This window comes from Mus pahari, chromosome 1 (assembly GCF_900095145.1).
Source record: "Mus pahari chromosome 1, PAHARI_EIJ_v1.1, whole genome shotgun sequence".
Lineage (NCBI taxonomy): Eukaryota > Metazoa > Chordata > Mammalia > Rodentia > Muridae > Mus > Mus pahari.
In genome coordinates, this window is record NC_034590.1 from 109,598,993 (window position 1) to 109,619,224 (window position 20,232).

General features: G+C 44.4%; 1 protein-coding gene across 1 annotated transcript in view; it reads left to right on the forward strand.

Moving 5' to 3' along the window:
- Window positions 1-6,290: 6,290 nt before the first annotated feature.
- Window positions 6,291-20,232, forward strand: part of LOC110327662 (scavenger receptor cysteine-rich domain-containing protein SCART1-like) — a 56,148-nt gene continuing 42,206 nt past the window's right edge. The window contains exons 1-3 of the mRNA XM_021206820.1: window positions 6,291-6,354; window positions 6,862-7,188; window positions 7,663-7,971. Of these exons, the coding sequence (XP_021062479.1) occupies window positions 6,291-6,354; window positions 6,862-7,188; window positions 7,663-7,971 (700 nt within the window). The remainder of the gene's footprint in view (window positions 6,355-6,861; window positions 7,189-7,662; window positions 7,972-20,232) is intronic.

Consider the following 20,232-nt stretch of genomic DNA (forward strand, 5'->3'; position numbering starts at 1 on the left):
GAGGGGTATCCTGTGCGGCATTCTGTGACACACCACAGCTTCCACAATGAAATGTTTTCTATGCTGTGTTTTTCTTTGTTTGTCTGTTTTTTTAAATTTTCTTTCTTCCTTCCTTCCTTCCTTCCTTCCTTCCTTCCTTCCTTCCTTCCTTCCTTCCTTCCTTTCTTTCTTTTTTTGTTTTTGTTTTTGTTTTTTTTTGAGACAGGGTTTCTCTGTATAGCCCTGGCTGTCCTGGAACTCAGTTTGTAGACCAGGCTGGCCTCAAACTCAGAAATCCGCCTGCCTCTGCCTCCCGAGTGCTGGGATTAAAGGTGTGCACCACCTCGCCCGGCTTTTTAAATTTTCCTTTCATGGGAGAGGTTGCAAGGGCAGGGAGTAGATGAGAAGGGCAGGGGGTAGATCCAAGGGGATGGGGAGAGGAGTGGGGCTGGTGTTCGTTATGTGAAAGTCAAGAAGAATCAATTAAAACACCTGAGAACAAAGTCTCGGAACCCATCGAGGCTTCCCAGGGGTGAGAAGGAAGTTCTGGCTCTTGTCTGCCTTGTGTCCCCCCAACCTGCACCCAGGCCTCCTGGCTGTGGGCTCACTTTCCCTCCCTCTCTTTCCTTTCCCATGCCAACTCGCAGTCCTTGCTGAACGCTATAGAAGCCCCCAGAGCACCCCCAATATTGCTGTCTCCAAATCCTGCACCAATAAAGCTGGAAAATATGAAAATGCCTTTCAGTTGTTTCTTCACCATGTGGGAAATTCTATTTATATCTGATGGAGTAACCTGGTAAAAGTCCTTGTAGGGGAGACTTTTATTTTCTGGGGCCTGATTTAAGTAGGTATGGTTTGGGCAAAAGGTGAGGTCAGCGAACCTGAGGGCTATTGTGATCATGGATGTAATGAGGTAACCCCTCTATTACCAGAACCTCTCCCCGTTCAGGGAGACTGACCCATCTCTGTTGTCAGGTCTCTGTACTGCACCTGCACTGCATCTCATGGTGGCTGGCATTCAGGTAAACTCATGCTGGTACCAGGGTGTGCTCAGAGCGTCCCAGTGTAGTGTCATGAAAGACCTCCTTATGGAGACTTCCCCACTCCAACTTTGAGATGATGCGCACCCAGGAATCACAAATTAAAAAAAAAAAGTCTTGATGCAAACACACGAGGCAGTTTATTACCGGAGCTCCGGGCTGACACATATCTCACTCTGGAGACAGAGGGGTCAACACCGAGGCTCGGGGTCAGGGGCTTATATACAAAAGAGATGAGAGTAGGGGCATAGTTGGCGTGATTTCACACAATTGGTTAGTTTGAACATTGGCAAATAGTATGGGCAGGTTGGGGTAATCGGCAATTCTGAGAGTCTTACCTATGTTGGCGAAGCATCTGGCTAATGTTTGACCCAAGTCAGGAGAGAGAGAGAGAGAGAGAGAGAGAGAGAGAGAGAGAGAGAGAGAGAGAGAGAGAGAGGAGGCACCGGCCCAGGAGGTCCATAATTTGGATGTCCTCACATTCCTCCCTTATGACTGGTCAGTTCCTGGGGCTTAACAGTCTTTTGTTCTGGCCTGTTCTGCTTTTCCTTAGGCCTGGGATCTTTCTAATTAACTAACATGAGCCGCCTATATCCTGGATCTAAAATTTAACTCTTTCAGTCACACTTGTGCTGCTGTTGCCATTCTTTCTTTTTCTTTCTCTTTCTCTTTTTGCCTTATAGCCTATTCAGTTTTTTTTTCAGCTGGCTGGGACCACACTCAGGTATTTGGGACCTAAGTGTAGCATTGAGTGTTTAGAGTAAGAATTTTTAAAGGCAAAACCACATCCTGGTCTCTCAATTTTACACAGCAAGCAGTTTAACAGAAGCTAAAATAAGCAGTCAGTTGGAGGAGGAAGTCTTTAACAGAAGCCAAGATAACTTAGTTGGGGCATCTTGACCTCAGGTCCATAGAATAGAGTTGGGTAATTTCCCATGGAGTTATCATCAACAAGATCAAATTCTAGCTAAACCTAAAATGGCCTTGACAAGAATACAAGATGGAGGAACCTCTGTGCTGCCTTGCTATACTGTCAGGTCAAGTTGACTACGATTCAGATGTCAACACATCACTTGACATTAGAGTTGTAGTTTGGTGACTCAGCACTTGCCTAGCATTCAAGAGATCTTTGGTTTAATCTCCGGTAGAGCACAAATAAATAAAAATAAAATCCAAATAACAAAAAGAAATCCTTACTTGTTTAAAATCTTTGTAGGAAGGTGTGTCTGTTTATTTATTTATTTATTTATTTATTTATTTATTTATTTATTCATTCATTCATTCATTCATTCATTTATTTACATTCCAAATATTTATTTATTGCCCCCTTCCGCATTCCCCCATCACAGAATTCCTCTTCCAATTCTTCCACCCCTTTGCCTCTGAGAGGGCAATCCCCTGTATCCCCCCACTCTAATGCATTAAGTCTCTGGAGAATTAGTCACATCCTCTCCTACCGAGGCCAGACATGGCACCTCTCTGCTACATATGTTCCAGGGGGACCTTGGACCAGGCTCTTTGGTTGGCAGCTCAGTTTCTGGGCGCTCACAGGTGTCTAGGTTACTTGACACTGTCAGTCTTCCTGTGGGGTTGCTATCTCATTGAGGGCCTTCAATCCTTCCCCCAACTCTTCCAAAGGGGTCCCCATCCTCCATCCAATGTTTGTGGATATCTGCATCTGTCTCAGTCAGCTGCTGGTTAGAGCTTCTCAGAAGGCTGCTATGCTAGGATTCTGACTGCCAGGACAACACAGCATCATTAATAATGTAAGATATTTTCTAGTTCCATCCATTTGCCTGCAAAAGTCAGGATGTCCTCATTCTTAATAGCTGAGTAGTATTCCATTGTGTAAATGAACCACATTTTCTGTATCCATTCTTCTGTCGTGGGACATCTAGGTTGTTTCCAGCTTCTGGCTATCAGAAGGACATGCATGGTATGCACTCACCAATAAGTGGATATTTAGCCAAAAAAAAAGAAAAAAGAAAAAACCCATACAGAATACATAAGATACAGTCCACAGAATTCAAAAGGCTCAACAAGCTGAAGTGCCCAAGTGAGGATGCCTCAATGTCACTTGGGAGAGAGAAGAAATCAATCACAAGTGGGGAGGGAGGGAAGGAGGGACTTGGAAGGGAATGTGGATGGAGTGGTGGGGCAGTGGGGGGGGGTAGAGGGGAACCTGATCTGATATTGTGTGAGGGAAAAGGACTGAAGCCCTGAGGGCCAGCAGAAAGAATCCAAACAAGCAACCTTGGGAGATAGGAGGTTGGAGGAACCCCCCCCCCCAAATGCACCAGAGACCTGGGAGGTGAGAGACTCCCAGGACTCATAAGGAGGGACCTTGGATGATGTGCCCGACAGTGGGGAGAGAGAATTTGTGGAGCCCACCTCTGGCAGGAAGACAGGACATTTGTGGGGTTGCCATCCCACAGTCACAACTCTGACCCATAATTGTTCCTGTCTGAAAGAATTACAGGGATAGGCATGTAGAGGAGCCTGAAGAAAAGAAGGTCCAGCGACAGGCCCAAAGTGGGATCCAGCTCAAGGGGAGGTTCCAGGGTCTGACACTATTACTGAGGCTATGGAACACTCACAAAAAGGGACCTAGCATGATTGCCCTCTGAAAGACCCAAAACACAGCTGAAAGAGTCAGATGCAGTTATTTGCGCCCAACCAATGGACAGAAGCTGACCCCTGTTGCTGAGTTGGGGAAGGCTGAAAGAAACTGAGGAGAAGGGTGATTCTGTAGGAGGACCAGCAGTCTTGGTTAATCTGGACCCCCAAGATCTTTCAAACACTGGACCACCAAACAGACAGCATACACCAGCTGATATGAGGCCCCTAAAACACATACAGTAGAGGACTTCCAGGTCTGTGTTCATTCAGAGATGATGCACATAACCCTCAAGAAAATGGAGGCCCCAGGGAGTTTAGAGGTCAGGTGGGGTGGGGGGTGGGGGTGGGGACATTCTCGTGGAGATGGGTTCAGGTGGGGAGGAGATGTGGGATGTGGAGCAGTTGGAAGGTGGATGGGGAGGGGCGCGGAATGGAATATGGAGTGTAAAAAAGGAATTACAGATAAAATTAAAGAAAAAAAAATAATGTAAGAGATTAGTGCCTGCTCATGAGATTTGTCTCAAAATTGTCCAGCCACTGAAAGGCCATTCCTTCAATCTATGCTCTATCTTTGTACCTGCAATTCTTTTAGTTAGAACTGATTTTGAGTCAAAAGTTTGCATGTAGGTTGGTGTCCCCATCCCTTCACTGGGGGTACTGTCTGGCTACTGGAGGTAGTTTCTTCACTTTCCATCTCCCCATCGTTGGGCATTCCGGCTAAGGTTACCTGCATTGACTCCTGGGAGACTCCACCATCCCAGGCCTCTGGTTAAAGTCTTAAATGGGAGGGCCTTAGCAGAATATTTGTTCGTTCTCTTTTTAAAAATTTATTTATCTTTGTATGTGTTTGCACACATGTTTTGGGTACATATGGAGGGGCCAGAGGACAACTTGTGTGCATTGGTACCAACTCAGCAAACAGAAGAAAAAAATTACTGCTTTTATTAGTAATCACAAAGGCTCTGTGTAGTATAACAATATAAGCTTTGGCTATTTTACATTCAAACACACATAATCCACATCTCTAGTATATGTATTCATGTATATCGTATACAATACACTCTGAGATTTGCAGATTTTTAGATTCTACATGCAACAATTCTGAACTATATAGGTATATGTGCATCTTTTGAGCTTATATTATGCAGCTGTGTATTCAACTGTTTTTCATTCAACAATATGGTATGAACATTGTGAATTGTTTGAAAACATGATGTTTAATTTCTGCCACAGTGTCATTTTTTCAAGACAAATTATTTATTCTTTGAGAAATTCATATATGTATACAATATATTTTGGTCATATCCACTTTCTGCCCCTCCAACATCCTTCAGACTTTCTCAAATGCCTCTCTCTTAATTTCATGTTTTCTTTTATTTTATTTTAACTCCTTGAGTGTAGTTAGGGCTGCCACTATGTCCATAGATTGAGGCTATTAACTGGAGTATGAACAACCTATCAGTGGCCATACTTATCAAGAGAAAAATTAATCCTTCTCCCAGCAGTGATCAACCACCAATCAACCATCAATCAACCTCAGGTAGGGGTGTGGCCTGGTGTGCTCCTCCTCCACCTTGTCATTCTTAATAATTTTACATTAAAGATATTTGAATTTTTATTTTCTTCTAGACCCTGTAATTTTGTTGTGGGTATATGTTTTTATTTATTGAGACTATTTTGTTTACACAACTGATGCTCATTTTAGAATCTGACCAGGTTTTTTTTTTTTCTGAAGGGAAATGAAAGAGGAGTGGGTCTGGGGAAGACGCTCTGGGAGGTGGGGGAACTGGGAGGGGTGGAGGGAGAGCGAACTGTGGTTGGGATGTAATGTATGAGAGAAGAGTACAAAGAAAAACTAATCTGTGTAGGTAGACAAGGCATAGAAAGAAACTAAAAATTATCCCACACTCTGCCTCTTATAAATAGACCCTTGAAATTGTATGATGTAGATTCATTGAGAACTTGGTTTGCCGTAATGCAGACTTGAGCCTGATGAACAAAGTTGGCCAGTATGCAGTGCATATTTTCCATTTGACAATCAGCTACTCATAAAAGCTTATCAATAAGTAGACACTTGAACCATGATGACTTTATGTTCTCTTGTCTACACATTCTTTAGTTTGTCTATTACCCTGGTAGTGTGAACTGGCGTGTGTGGCCAGTAGTCAGGCCCGTCTCCTCAGAGAGACGTACACTCCTCTTATGGCTGGGCCAAGGGCAAATGTGTTGAAAACACTGGGATTAAATTGCCAACTCTGTCTATTGACACCAAAGATCTTGGAAGAATTCTGGTCTTTAGCCAGATTTTCTGTGTGAGGCAGGAGGCCTTTAATGTCTTTTCTGACACTGACCTTGGCAGCTACAGCCATCTAGGCCTTTCTGGGAAGAGACTCCTTGCTCCCCACACAGCTGGTACTGCTTTGGGCACCAGCTGCAGGAAGCTTCGCTGTGCTGGCACTGTCTGGGCTCTGGCTCGGTGGGTGAGTGCTTGCTTTGGGTGAGAGATGACAGCTCTCATGTGAGGGAGGAGCCTATGGTGCTGAAGGGCTCTGGCTCCAGAATATTGTCACCCTGAGTTGGAGTTCACTTTCTCCCTGAAGGCAGAGACAGGCACCATCAGCCTGGGGACTGTACTTACAAAGGAGACCGGTTATGGCCCTCTCTTCTCTCAGACTGTGGCCTCTACTGCTGCTGGCCTGCTGGCCTCTCCTTCCTGGTGAGTGCGTGCCGCTGTGTGAAGACTTTGGGTGTCAAGGACACAGGTGTATAGTATATAGGTGACTGCTGATGATGTCTGATGCCTTTACTTTGTGTGTTTCCTTCTGCTAACTTCGATGTCATCAAAGCAACCATTTGGATTCTGTAACAATGCAGAGTATTTACGACTGAGAAATCTGGAAAAACAACAACAACAACAAAAAGGATGGATTAGGATGAGTAGCGAAGATGAGCTTTCTTCTTCCTGCTCCTGCTCCTGCTCCTCCTCTGTTTTCTTGACAGGGTTTCTCTGAGTAGCACAGGTTGTCCTGGAACTTGCTCGGTAGACCAGGCTGACTTCGAACTCAGATTCAACTGCCTCTATCTCCCGAATCCTGGGATTAAAGGCACGTGGCACCATGCCCAGCTGCAGATGAGCTGTCTAATTATGAAACATTACAAATAAAATGCAGAATGTTATCCCTATGTTTATTGTTGTTGTTCTGCTTTGCCTTTATTCCTGAAGATCTGACTCTTGAGAACTTCGTGAGTTTCCTGGGTGGTGATAATAAATGTGAAGGCCAAGTGCGCTTGCAGTACGATGGGCAGTCGGGCCTTATGTGTGCAGACGGCCTGGGCATGCAGGAGGCCTCGGTGATCTGCAGAGAGCTCGGCTGCGGCTCTGTGAAGTTTATGCCCCGGTATGTTTTGACACCTGAAGAGATGAAGCAACCTTGGCTATATGATGCCCAGTGCCATGGCGAGGAATCCACCTTCTTGGAGTGCCGTCTGGGGTCCTGGGGGACCATCAGTGGCTGCAAATGCCAGTGTGTGGCTGTGATTGTCTGCTCTGGTAGGTTAGATGGAGACCCTGAGCTCCTTAGACCCTGAGACTTCTTTCTCTGTCTTGGTCGTGGAAGTATTAAGGCATTTGCCCAGGGAAGGGTCTGGCCTGTATGAACATACGTTATGCCTGGAGTCTTAAGACAGTTGGGTTATCATCTTCTATAGACACTTTCCCAGTAACTTTAAATAATATCTTTAAGTTTTCAAAAGTTAGCTACTTCCCTTGTTAATAGTGACTACTATTCCCATTCTCAGTATGCATACGAATTCAGCCAAGGAGTTAGCTACAGGTATAGGAAGTGGGAGTCCTGGCCTATTTTCCCTGGAAGGATGGGATTTGTTACCTTAGAAAAACAGCAAAGGGTGGGGACACCTCCAGGAGCACCTTGGGCAGTGATGCAATGTGGGGTAGTCAGTGTCTATCCCTGTGTTTGCTCTAGGGAAAGGATACCAAGACTCAGTTTCTCTTCTATTCCACCAGGTGGTGCCACAATACACATGGGTCTAGTTGATGGTGGCAGTCCTTGTGCTGGGACTGCACAGGCCATTGGGGCTTCCAATTTTGCCCTGAGATGTGACTTTCATGAGAAGGAGGCTGGCGTTATATGCAGACAATTGGAATGTGGCACTGTTCTGCAATGGTCCAGAGCCCACGAATGGACTAATGGGAACCAGGAGCAGAAGTACCTTACATGCCAGGGAACAGAGACCAGCGTTTTACATTGCCTGATCAATGTGAACTTCCTGGAGCAATGTGACCTTCTGAGCTACACCCAGGTTGTATGCACAGGTAGGAGCACCCACGCTGAGAACTTTAGTCTTCATATTGGTATATGGATACAAAGAAAGAAGCCTGTGATATCCGCTACTGTGACACAGTAGTGTCAATAGAACCCTTACTCCAGATTTGTAGTTGAAAACAATCCACTTTGCCACCAAGAGGTAGTTATGGGAAACTCTGGGAAACCCCTGAAAGTTGGGCTCATTACCCTGTCTAGGATACAGATGGCCGTGATTCCCTAGAAGCCAAGTGACTAGGAGTGCTTGTGTTCAGTATCCACGTGGCATCTAAGGCTTAAGGGAGGACAGTACAGGGGATCAAGGTGATTGATCCATAGACCCAAGCACTTACTCTGTGGTCCTCTGTCAGGGATGATGAATGTGGTCCTGTATCCTCATCATGTATCCTTTCTGGGGACTAAGTAGTGGCTGTCAGGTCATATCATCCAGTGCCTGCATGGAGCCTTCGCTGACTTCAGTTGCTTCAGTCCAGCATTTGTCCAAAGGACACATGGAGGAGGTCTGACATGGGTGGTGAGCACCCCTGTCAGGGTTCCCTGGAGGTTCAGTGAGGGCTGACCTGGGGGGTCACCATCTGTAGGATGACCTGGTTTGTTCACAGCTCACATGGTTTTCTGGGAGCTGGTGTGTGGTGGTGGTGTATCCACATCTGGGAGTTTCCACTTTGACTAGGACTCAGTCAGTGCCGGTGTAGAAGCAGGTTTTCTACTGTGTGGCAATAAATCACTGATCTTACATTATTCATTAGCTCCTGGACACTGCTGTGGCCATGAACAAGATGTTACACTAATTTTTTCATGGGAAAGTGAGTCAGGTTATGGACTAGTGGTGTGTGATGTGGTGTGGTCAGGGACTGGGAGGTGGGGTCTGTGCTGTGATGACCATGGGCAGCTTGTCCAGTAACTCAGGACCCATGTCCTCTGACTCAGATTCCTTGGTTTTCTTCTCACCATCTCTAGCCTTTCAGGTTTGTTCACCCTTGTTCACCTTTGGACAAATGTCTGCTCCACTCTGTTATGGATTTCAGCAATAGGTGGCCTGTGTGTTCTGAGTGGTGTCAATGGTTCTGCACATTTGTACATGAGAGCCTTGTTAACAAATGCATCACTCCATCCTGTGTGTTGCTTCCCCTGTGAAGAGATCCTTTTGTACACACGGCTTCAAGTCTGCTTCATCCCAGCCTCTGGTCTTTGCTTTGTGCTTCTGCTCTGGTGTCACATTTAAAACCTGACATCGCAAGTCTGAAGCCCTGTGGCTTCACTGCCTGCTTTCTGCTGTCCCTTAGCACTACGTCCTGGGCTTTGATGGGTCTTGAGTCACTTTGTTTCTGGTGTTGGGAGGACCTGATCCACACTTTCCGCATGGATATTCGGTTTCTCCTGAACCTCTATTAAAACATTGTTCATTCTACACGAATGGTCATAGCCCTTTAAGAAATTTGATGATTATAAGTGTGTGTGATGGTTTCTTTACTATTATTTCTGTTCCACTGGTTTCTGTGTTTAGCCTTAGTGCTTTGGTTCATGTAGCTCCGCTGTAAGTTTTGAAATGAGGAAGCATGTATTTAGCTGCTGATATGGTTGTGGGTCTTTGGGAATCTTCATCTCTACCAGAATGCTAGGACTAACTTCCTAACTTTCCAAGAACCTGCTCAGGGTTTGACAGGAATGGCATTGCATCTGCAGACCGCTTTGGGGGGTGTTCTAGACCATGTCCTAAGCCCCTGATATGAGGCCTACTCCTCTCTATGTAGATTTTATGCAACTTTTTTCTTGATAAACTTAATTTATTGGAAACGAAACAGCTGCTGTCATAGGCCAAGCCATAGGTTCTTGGTCTTATAATGATAGCATGTACATGTTTCATCTTGTACAGTAGGCTTTCTATCCAACTAGAAAGCAGTCAGTGACTCCCATAATATCCATGCCATTATTGTGCTAATTCTCACATCTTGCCAGGTCAGTCATTTTTATAGCTCTCTGTGCTTATAGCTGGGTAGGATTGATGACTGCTGTTCTAGTAGCATGTGTAGCACCTTCCAGCACAATGAAAGCTGGGTGGTAGGGATGAAGTTTGCAAGTCAGTGCCCACTTGATTTCTTCATGTTCTAGGATTCGAGTATGTCTTTAGCAATAGGGTCTTGCTGTCAAGCTCTGGAGGTTAACCTCAGTGGCCAACAACTCTGGAAGAAGTAGCCCACTTGTGGTGCTGGGCTTTTCATTTATTAGCTTATGGTATCTACTTGTTGCCCCATTATAGCATGTCCTAGCTAGTTTTATCTTCAACTTGACATAGCTAGAGCCATTTGGGAAGAAGAACCTCAATGGAGAAAATACTTCCTCATGGGCAAGTCTGTGGAGATGTTTCATGATTCATCATTGATATGGGAGGGCCTAGCCCACTGTGGGCAGTGCCACCTCTGGTCAGGCGGTCCTGGGGTGTATAAGGAAGCAGGCTAAGGAAGCCGTAGAGAAGAAGTCAGTAAGCAGTGTTCCTTCATAGCCTGTATCTCAGTTTCTGCCTCCAAGTTCCTGCCTTGACTTCCCTTCATGATAGACTGTAAGCTAAACGTTGATTACAGCCCTCACCTCTAAGTTTCCTTTGGTCATGTTTTATCATAGCAGTACAAACCATATTAGAACAAAGAATTGGTACCAGAGAGTGGGGCAGATCTGCTTATATTGTTTTGGGGATGCTCATAGAAGGGGTTTGAAATTTGGGGCTAGGAAAGTCATTGAGTACTCAGGGCTTAATAGGCTGTGGTGAGAGCTTGAAAGACAGGGAAGCTGAAAGAGACACAGACAATGGAGGCCTGGCTTGGAAGGTTTCAGAGGGAAGCAATGACTCTGGCAGGCTACTGACATAATATTTTGAATTAAGAATTTGGGGTCAGCTAGGCCTGAAGAATTAGCCGTGATTAACAAAAGATCAGAATTACTGAAATGAAATCTTGCTTTATTAGGACAATTGATTTCAGTTAGATGGGGTGGAGAAATTAGCTGCAATAAAAAGGGACCAGCATCTTTGAAACAAAACCTCTGGGGAGTATTTCTTCAGGGTCAGGACACAGCATCTGTGGTCTGAGAGTAGGGAAGAGGTAAGGCTGCATATCATGCTGCCTTCTAGACTTGGTAATGTGCACAAGCCTCTTCAGGTAGTATAGATTTTGGCAGTATGAGAGCCCTATCATTTAAGAAGGAAACTGAGGCTTGGCACCATGTGGCAAAACTAGAGTCTCTAAAGACAGTCTAGTATAGGCTACTGGTGAAGATTCAGTCTAGTTGCTATGGTGACCCCAGAATTTTGGAGATGCTAGTACCATGAGGGTAGGTGACTACAAAAGACGGCAGCAACTATGGAATGGGGCTTGAACCTATGAGGCAAGCTCTGTGTGCTGTGGAGGGCAGACCATGACAAGTGGATGTTCCCAAGCCCATTGGAGCCAGAAGATCTTGAGTGACTCCTAATTGTCTTACCCCAGTTGGAATAGCTAAGATCAGCAAAATAGATGACAGGAAGTTCGGGTGAGGTTGTGGGGAAAGAGAAACCCTTAGACACTGTTGGTGGGAATGAAAATTGGTGTGGCCACTATGGAAATCAGTACAGAGAATCCTCAAAAAGCTAAAGAGAAGTGACCCTGCTATACCACACTTTGGCATATGCTCAAAGGACTTGACACCTTACTCTACAGATACTCCTTATTCATCGATGTTCATTGCCATCCTATCCACAAGATCCAGGGAATGGGAGCAACCACAGTGTTCTTCAATAGATGAAATTAGTGATGAAATTGTGTACTAAGTATACATAGTGGAATACTACTTGGCTGTAAAGAAAAATAAAATTATGTTATTTGCAGGCCAATGGATGGATCTAGAAATGATCATATTAGTGAGGTAAGCCATACCTAGAAAGACAAATGCTATGTATTCCCCCTCACCTGGGGTTCCTAGCTTCCAGACTTCAGATGTGAGTATGCAACACAGACTAACCACAGGAACCAGGGAAGTGTGAGGTACCGTGGGTGGTGGTAGGGAGTGGGTTGTTGAGGGAATAACAGGATACAGTTGCTATCCAACTGGACAGGATACAAGAAGACATGAGGGACAAGGGACAGTTAATACTAAAGTTGTCTGATGAAGCCTCAGAGCATCATATATGCCTATATTTGCCTAGAATTATATCTTAAAGGAAGTTACATCACCTGGGTTGACAATACTTCACATAAGAACCATAGACTAATAAAACCTCAATATGAGGCACCAGAAGCCTCGTTTTGAGTGGCTCAGGGTACTCCAGGTGACCCCCCCCCAAATATAGGCCATTACTATTGTCCTTGGTCGTCTCTCAGAAGTTGAAGGTAAACCCCTATTGTTAAAGACACAGCAATTTAGGTCAGAGGACTAGATTGTTTGAGTTATGTCTAACCTTACAGCCTCTTTCCCGTATTTTAGCCTTCTGCCAATGAATAGTCCACTGAGATGTGACACCTATGAAACACACCAATGACCAGTGTGACAAGATTGCTGTCAAGGTACAAGAAGTGGCACTCAGATGTAGGTTGTAACCAACAGCTGTACAGATGAACTTAAGGTCCACTCAACAGGAGGGAATGTAAGCTAGTCAGTGCTGGGGCTAGTGAGGTCATGGATCCTAGGAAAGACTCTACTGAAGGGACCTGAGCACCACTCTCTTCTGGGGCCCTGGTTAGGGACTAACCTCACCCAAGTACTGGTTTCCAACACAAAAAGATCTTTTATTAAGCAACCTAAAGTCAGGGTGACTGACTCTGAGCCAGGCAGAAACAGCAGCAGGTGGCTCAGAAGGTTTTTTTTTTGTTTGTTTGTTTTTTGTTTTTTTTTTTTTAAAGAGAAAAAAGGGGAAGTCTGTGCTAGGGTGAGCTGGTAGGTTACGATTGGACAGGTTAGTCAGTGTATTTTCATAGCTGGACCTTGGTGGTCAGCCTCATGAATGAGTCAGAATGAGGACCAAATGAGGAGTCTAATGGGGAGTCTAGTGGTTTATTTAGCAAGAGTATGGGGTAAGGGCAGGACTCGCTGGTGCCTTGTTCGTCATGTTTGGGCCTGTTAAAGGGCTTCATCTACTACTGCCACTTTGCTAGACCACAATTCCTCAAGTACATTTGAAATCTTTTCTTTATACCGACGTACGCACGTAGCTACTGCCTCTTACCAAAGAAGCTTCTCCTTACAGTAAATGGAGACCATTACAGAAAACCGTAAACTGGCTGTGATATAGAGATCAATGAGTAGGGGGGCTCAGCCATCGTGGGTTCATCGACATCTCAGCTCCAGCATCCATGACTCAGGGAACTTTGCAGTAGAGGGAAGTGGAAAGATTGTAAGAACTAGACTAGCAGAAAGTCCACTGTGGGACGGTCTCTCCTAGAAATGACTATCGAACAAGACTGGGACAATGCCAATATCATTATTGATATTATGGTTAATGAGGAAGGGGAAATGTCATGGTGTTCCACCTGTAGAGAAAGAACTACTGGTGACTAATAACTGCGGAGGGAGGGAGAAGTAGACGTTCCCAGGGGTAAATTTCCTAATTAGTTCTCTAATACAGAGTGGTCAGCACTAAAACCATATATATACATCACCAACAAAAACTACACTCATCAGGGTATGTATGTATGTATGCATGTATGTACACATGTATATGTATGTAACAACAATAAAGAAAAGGGGTTCTCTGGGGGGTATGTGTAGGAAAGGGGTAGATAATATAATTTTTTATGCTTAGTCATTTTTTATTGGATATTTTATTTATTTACATTTCAAATGTTATCCCCTTTCCCAACTCCCCCTTCCCAGAAACCCCATATCCCATCCCTTCTCCTCCTGCTTCTATGAGGGTATGCCTCCCGGCCTACTCCCACCTCCCCACCCTTGCATTCCACTACACTGGGGCATCAAGCCTTCATGGGACCAAGGGCCTCTTCTCCCATTGATGCCTGGCAAGGCCATTCTCTACTACATATGTGGCTGGAGCCATGGGTCCCTCCATGTGTACTCCTTGGTTGGTGGTTTAGAACCTGGGAGCTCTAGTTGGTTAATATTGTTGCTCTTCCTATGGGGTTGCAAACCCCTTCAGCTCCTTCAGTCCTTTCTCTAGCTCCTCCATTGGGGACCCTGTACTCAGTTCAATGGTTAGCTGCAAACATCTGCCTCTGTATAGATCAAGCTCTGGCAGAGCCTCTCAGGAGACAGCTACATCCACAATAGTGTCTGGATTTGGTGACTGTATATGGGATGGCTCCCCAGGTGAGGCAGTCTCTGGATGGCCTTTCCTTCAGTCTCTGCTCCACACTTTGTTTCCGTATTTGCTCCCATGAGTATTTTGTTACCTCATCTAAGAAGGACCAAAGCACCCACACTTTGATCTTCCTTCTTGAGCTTCATGTGGTCTGTGAATTGTATCTTGGACATTTCGAGCTTTTGGGCTAATATCCACTTATCAGTGAGAAGCATACCATGTGTGTTCTTTTGAGACTGGGTTACCTCACTCCAAATGATATTTTCTAGTTCCATCCATTTGCCTAAGAATTTCATGAAGTCATCATTTTTAAAAGCTGAGTAGTACCCCATTGTGTAAATGTATCACATTTTCTGTGTCCACTCTTCTGTTGAAGGACATCTGGATTCTTTCCAGCTTCTATTATAAATAAGGCTGCTATGGACATAGTGGAGCATGTGTCCTTGTTATATCTTGGAGCATCTTTTGGGTATATGCCCAGGAGTGGTATAGCTGTGTCCTCAGGTAATACTATGTTCAATTTTCTGAGGAACCACCAGATTGTTTTCCAGAGTGTTTGTAACAGCTTGCAATCCTACCAACAATGGAGGAGTGTTCCTCTTTTTCCATATCCTCACCAGCATCTGCTGTCAACTGAGTTATTGATCTTAGCCATTCTGACTGATGTGAGGTGGAATCTCAGGGTTGTTTTGATTTGCATTTCCCTGATGGCTAAGGATGTTGAACATTTCTTTAGATTCTTCTCAACCATTCAAGTTTCCTCAGGTAAGAATTCTTTGTTTAGCTCTGTACCCCGTTTTTTAAATAGGGTTATTTGATTGTCTGGAGTCTAATTTCTTGAGTTCTTTGTGTATATTGGATATTAGCCCTCTATTGGATGTAGGATTGGTAAAGATCTTTTCCCAATCTGTTGGTTGCCATTTTGTCCTATTGGCAGTGTCCTTTTTTGCCGTACAGAAGCTTTGCAATTTTATGAGGTCCCATTTGTCAATTCTTGATCTTAGAGCATAAGCCATTGGTGTTCTGTTCAGGAACTTTTACCCTGTGCCTATGTATTCAAGGCTCTTCCCCACTTTCTTTTCTGTCAGTTTCAATGTATCTGATTTTATGTGGAGTTCCTTGATCCACTTAGACTTGAGCTTAGTACAAGGAGATAAGAATGGATTTGCATTCTGCTACATACTGACCACCAGTTGAATCAACACCATTTGTTGAAAAATGCTGTCTTTCTTCCACTGGATGGTTTTAGCTCCTTTGTCAAAGATCAAGTGATCATAGGTATGGTGGGTTCATTTCTGGGTCTTCAATTCTATTCCACTGATCTACCTGCTTGTCTCTGTACCAAAACCATGCAGTTTTTTCATCATTACTGCTCTGTAGTATAGCTTGCTATCAGGGATGCTGATTCCCACAGAAATTCTTTTATTGTTGAGAATAGTTTTCACTATCCTGGGTTGTTTTTTATTCCAAATGAATTTGCAAATTGCTCTTTTCTTTTTTTAAATTTCATTTTATTTGTAATTCAGTTTTTATACTCCATATTCTATTCCCTGCCCTCCCCATCCACCCTCCTACTGCTCCACATCTCACACCTCCTCCCCACTCCAACCCATCTCCACGTGGATGCCCCCCCCCACCTCTAAACTCCCTGGGGCCTCCAGTCTCTTGAGGGTTAGGTGCATCATCTCTGAATGAACACAGACCTGGAAGTCCACTACTGTATGTGTGTTAGGGGCCTCATATCAGCTGGTGTATGCTGCCTGTTTGGTGGTCCAGTGTTTGAAAGATCTCGGGGGTCTAGATTAAGTAAGACTCTTGGTCCTCCTACAGAATTACCCTTCTCCTCATCTTCTTTCAGCCTTCCCTAATTCAACAACAGGGATCAGCAGCTTCTGTTCATTGGTTGTGTGCAAATAACTCTTTTTTTTTGAGACAGGGTTTGTCTGTGTAGCTCTGGCTGTCCTGGAACTCACTCTGTAGACCAGGCTGGCCGCAAACTCAGAAATCCGTCTGCCTCTGCCTCCCAAGTGCTAGGATTAGAGGCCTGTGCCACAACTGTCCGACTGCAAATAACTCTTTTAGCTGCCTTTTTTGGGTCTTTTGGAGGGCGGTCATGATAGATCCCTTTTTATGAGCGCTCCATAGCCTCAGTAATAGTGTCAGGCCTTGGGACCTTCCCTTGATCTGGATCCCACTTTGGGTCTGTTGCTGGACCTTCTTTTTTTTCAGGATCCTCTCCATTTCCATCCCTGTAATTCTTTAAGACAGAAACAATTATGGGTCAGAGTTGTGACTGTAGGATGGCAACCCCATCCCTCACTTGATGCCCTGTCTTCCTGCTGGAGGTAGGCTCTGTAAGTTCCCTCTCCCTACTGTTGGGCATTTCATCAAAGGACCCTCCCTATGAGTCCTGTGAGTCTCTTACCTCCCAGGTCTCTGGGTGCATTCTGGGGAGTCCCCCCAACCTCTTATTTCCTGAGGTTGCCTGTTTGCATTCTTTGTGCTGGCCCTCAGGGCTTCAGTCCTTTTCCCTTGCCGAATACCAGATCAGCCAAGTATTCCACTATGTTCATAGTGGCCCTATTTGTGATAACCAGAAGCTGGAAACAACCTAGATGTCCCATGACAGAAGAATGGATACAGAAAATGAGGTTAATTTACACAACAGAATACTACTCAGCTATTAAGAGCAAGGACATCCTGAGTTTTGCAGGCAAATGGATGGAACTAGAAAATATCATCCTGAGTGAGGTAACTCAGACCCAAAAGAACATGCACGGCATGTACTCCTAATAAGTGGATATTAGTCAAAAAGAAAAAAAGAAAGAAAAAAACCTATACAGAATACACAAGATACAGTCCACAGAATTAAAAATGCTCAACAAGCTGAAGTGCCCAAGTGAGGATGCCTCAGTCCCACATGGGAGAAAGAAGAAAGAAATCACAAGTGGCAAGGGAGGGAGAGACTTGGGAGGGAAAGTGGATGGGGTGGTGGGGTAGTGGGGGGTAGAGGGGAACCTGTTCTGGCAAATTGTCCTTTCTAACTCTGAAGAATTGAGTTGGAATTTTGATGGGGATTGCACTGAATCTGTAGACTGCTTTTGGCAAGATGGCTGTTTTTATTATATTAATCCTACCAATCCATGAGCAAGGGAGACTTCCATCTTCTGAGATCTTCTTTGGCAACTTCATTGATTTTCTCTAAGAACTAATTCTGTCTCATTGATTCTTAGTGTTTACTTTGTTTGTTTTGGTTGCTGTTTACTTGTTTCCCTTTCATTGATTTCAGCCCTGAATTTAAATATTTTCAGACATCTATGTTTTTAGGTATGGTATCTTCTTGTTCTAGGGCTTTCAGTTGTGCAATTTAGTTGTTAATATGCCATCTCTCCCAACTTTTTTATGTAGGCACTTAGTGCTATGAACTTGCCTTTAGAACTGCCTGTATTGGGCCCCATAGGTTTGTGTATGTTATGTTTTCATTTCCATTCAATTAAAAAAAAGATTTTAATTTCCTTCTTGATTATTGTCTTGACCAAATTGTAAGCAGACTGTGGAATTCCTACCCCTTGCTTCTAAGTTCTATTGAGAGGTAGTTTTTTCCTCATGAAACAGGGTGTGAACTCTTACGTTACCTGCTAGCATAGCCGCCCTACTTCTGTAGAAAGTCAGTGCACCCAACATTGTAGCTCTCACACCTGACTTGTCTTGAGAATGGCATATACTAGAAGCTTGATGGTGTGACCAAAATTTTTGTGACTACACCTTCACAAAATAAAACTGACCATACTCATTCAGAGTCACATCCTTTATGTCTAGACAGTTCTGGACTTCCCTTTTCATTGGACTGGCTCATGTCACTCTCATGCTGTTCTCTATCCATTGTCCCACTGATGACTCTGCATGATCTTCCTCACCAAAAGAAACTTTCCGTATCACCTGCTTCTTGGGACACATGTGTCCTTGAGTCTTATTCTCTGTTCCACATGGAGTAGATTGTACATGTGTATCATTATCCATAGCCTGATCCAAATGGGTGACCATGAGATTCTGAGGAACGTTGGGTTCATCTACTGGTTCATTGGTGTGCTGACTTTTACAGTGTCTCTGTGGAGTGTAAAGCCTCCGTGTGTGCTTTAGAATATGAGTTCTCCTCCTGGTATCTATAGGTCCTCCTAGTGTTCTGGTGAAAAAAAAAAGGATGTGGCTGGATTCTTGATGAATGATGGAACCTCCTTTTCTCTCTAGATACCAGGTTGACTTTGCGAAAATTCAGCCATCCATCCATGTAACACTTACTGCTGTTTGACTTTTCCTGGGCAGATGTGAGCAAAAAATAAATTATTTCCCACAAATAGGGAACAAAAACAACTAATCAAAAACAGGATTTTATCAGAGACTAGCTAAATGAACCAGTGGAGTGATGGAAGTCACCCATAGGACTGTGGGTGAAAAATTACTTTCAAGAGCACGTGTGATGCATCAGCAAAAACTCACTCAAACATGGCATCAACCCATGAAAAAAATGATGTCCCTATAGCTCCCAGCACAACCAGCAGGTAGCTTAACCAGCAGGAGGGTGAAGATGTACTCCCCAGCACTGTTAATGTTTAGTAACCTTGCAAAAGAGCTGGTTACCAGTAGAGGGCAACTTAGCCAAAGCCTCAGCATCCAGTGGGGATTCTGGCAGTAGAGTGGGCTGAAATTGACTTCTTCGTTATGGGCTCTGGGCCTCCCCTGCCACCATCCTTCTTTGTCCACATTCTGACTAGTTATTTTCTCTCTGGAAGCTGCATGATCTCTCCAAGCCCTTTTCTAGGTACACTAGGTAAGGATCCAACCCCTACCAATAAAGTTGGGAAACATGCAAATGTTTTTCATTTGTTTTATTTATGGGAAATCCTGTGGACACTTGGTGTTAGCCTTAGGAGACGGGACTTGTGTGTCCTAGACACTGGCCTTAGTGAGTTAGGGCATAGTCATGACCGAGATGGAAAGGCTGAAGACAGAGGTGACCATGGGTATGGGGAGAATACCCCTCTGTAACTAGGCCCCCTTTTTTGTTCAGGGAAGTTGGATCCCCCTCTCATCAAGCACACCTCTGGACCATAGTCCCACAATGGCTGGCACTGAGGTACTTTGTGACTGGTATCAGAGTTTACTCAGGAGCATTCCTGTGGCCATACATTTTGTGCCATCTTTTTGTCATTCTTAATACTTTTTAATTAAAGAACATTGGATTTTTAATTTGATTCTGGATATTGAAAATTATGTCATGAGTTCTCATATGTCTTTTGACTGAGGTAATTCTATCAACATAACTGATGTTTGTTATGAACTTTTAAATGATATAAATAGGGGAAATTCGAAAGAAGGAAATCCTCTCAGAAATGGTTGCTTCTGAAGAATCTTGCTGGCATGTGCATTCTGTGGAAGCAACCATTTCTGAGGGGATTTCCTTCTTTAGAATTTCCTGAAGGGACCCTGATATAGCGGCCACTTGTGAGGCTATTCCAGTGCCTGGCAAACACAGAAGTGGATGCTCACAGTCAGCTATTGGATGGAACACAGGGCCCCCAATGGAGGAGCTAGAGAAAGTACCCAAGGAGTTGTAGGGGGCTGCAACCCTGTAGGTGCAACAACAATATGAACTAGCCAGTACCCCCTGAGCTCATGTCTCTAGCTGCATATGTAGCAGAAGATGGCCTAATCAGCCATCATTGGGAAGAGAGGCCCCTTGGTCTTGTAAACTTTATATGACCCAGCACAGGGGAAGGCCAGGGCCAAGTAGTGGGAGTGGGTGGGTAGGGGAGCAGGGGCGGGGTGGGGTATAGGGAACTTTCGGGATAGCATTTGAAATGTAAATAAAGAAAATAAAAAAAAAAAGAGAAATGGTTGCTTCCATGCTGTAGGTTCATCAAGGACTCTCTGTCTCTGTCTCTGTCTCTCTCTCTCTCTCTCTCTTTCT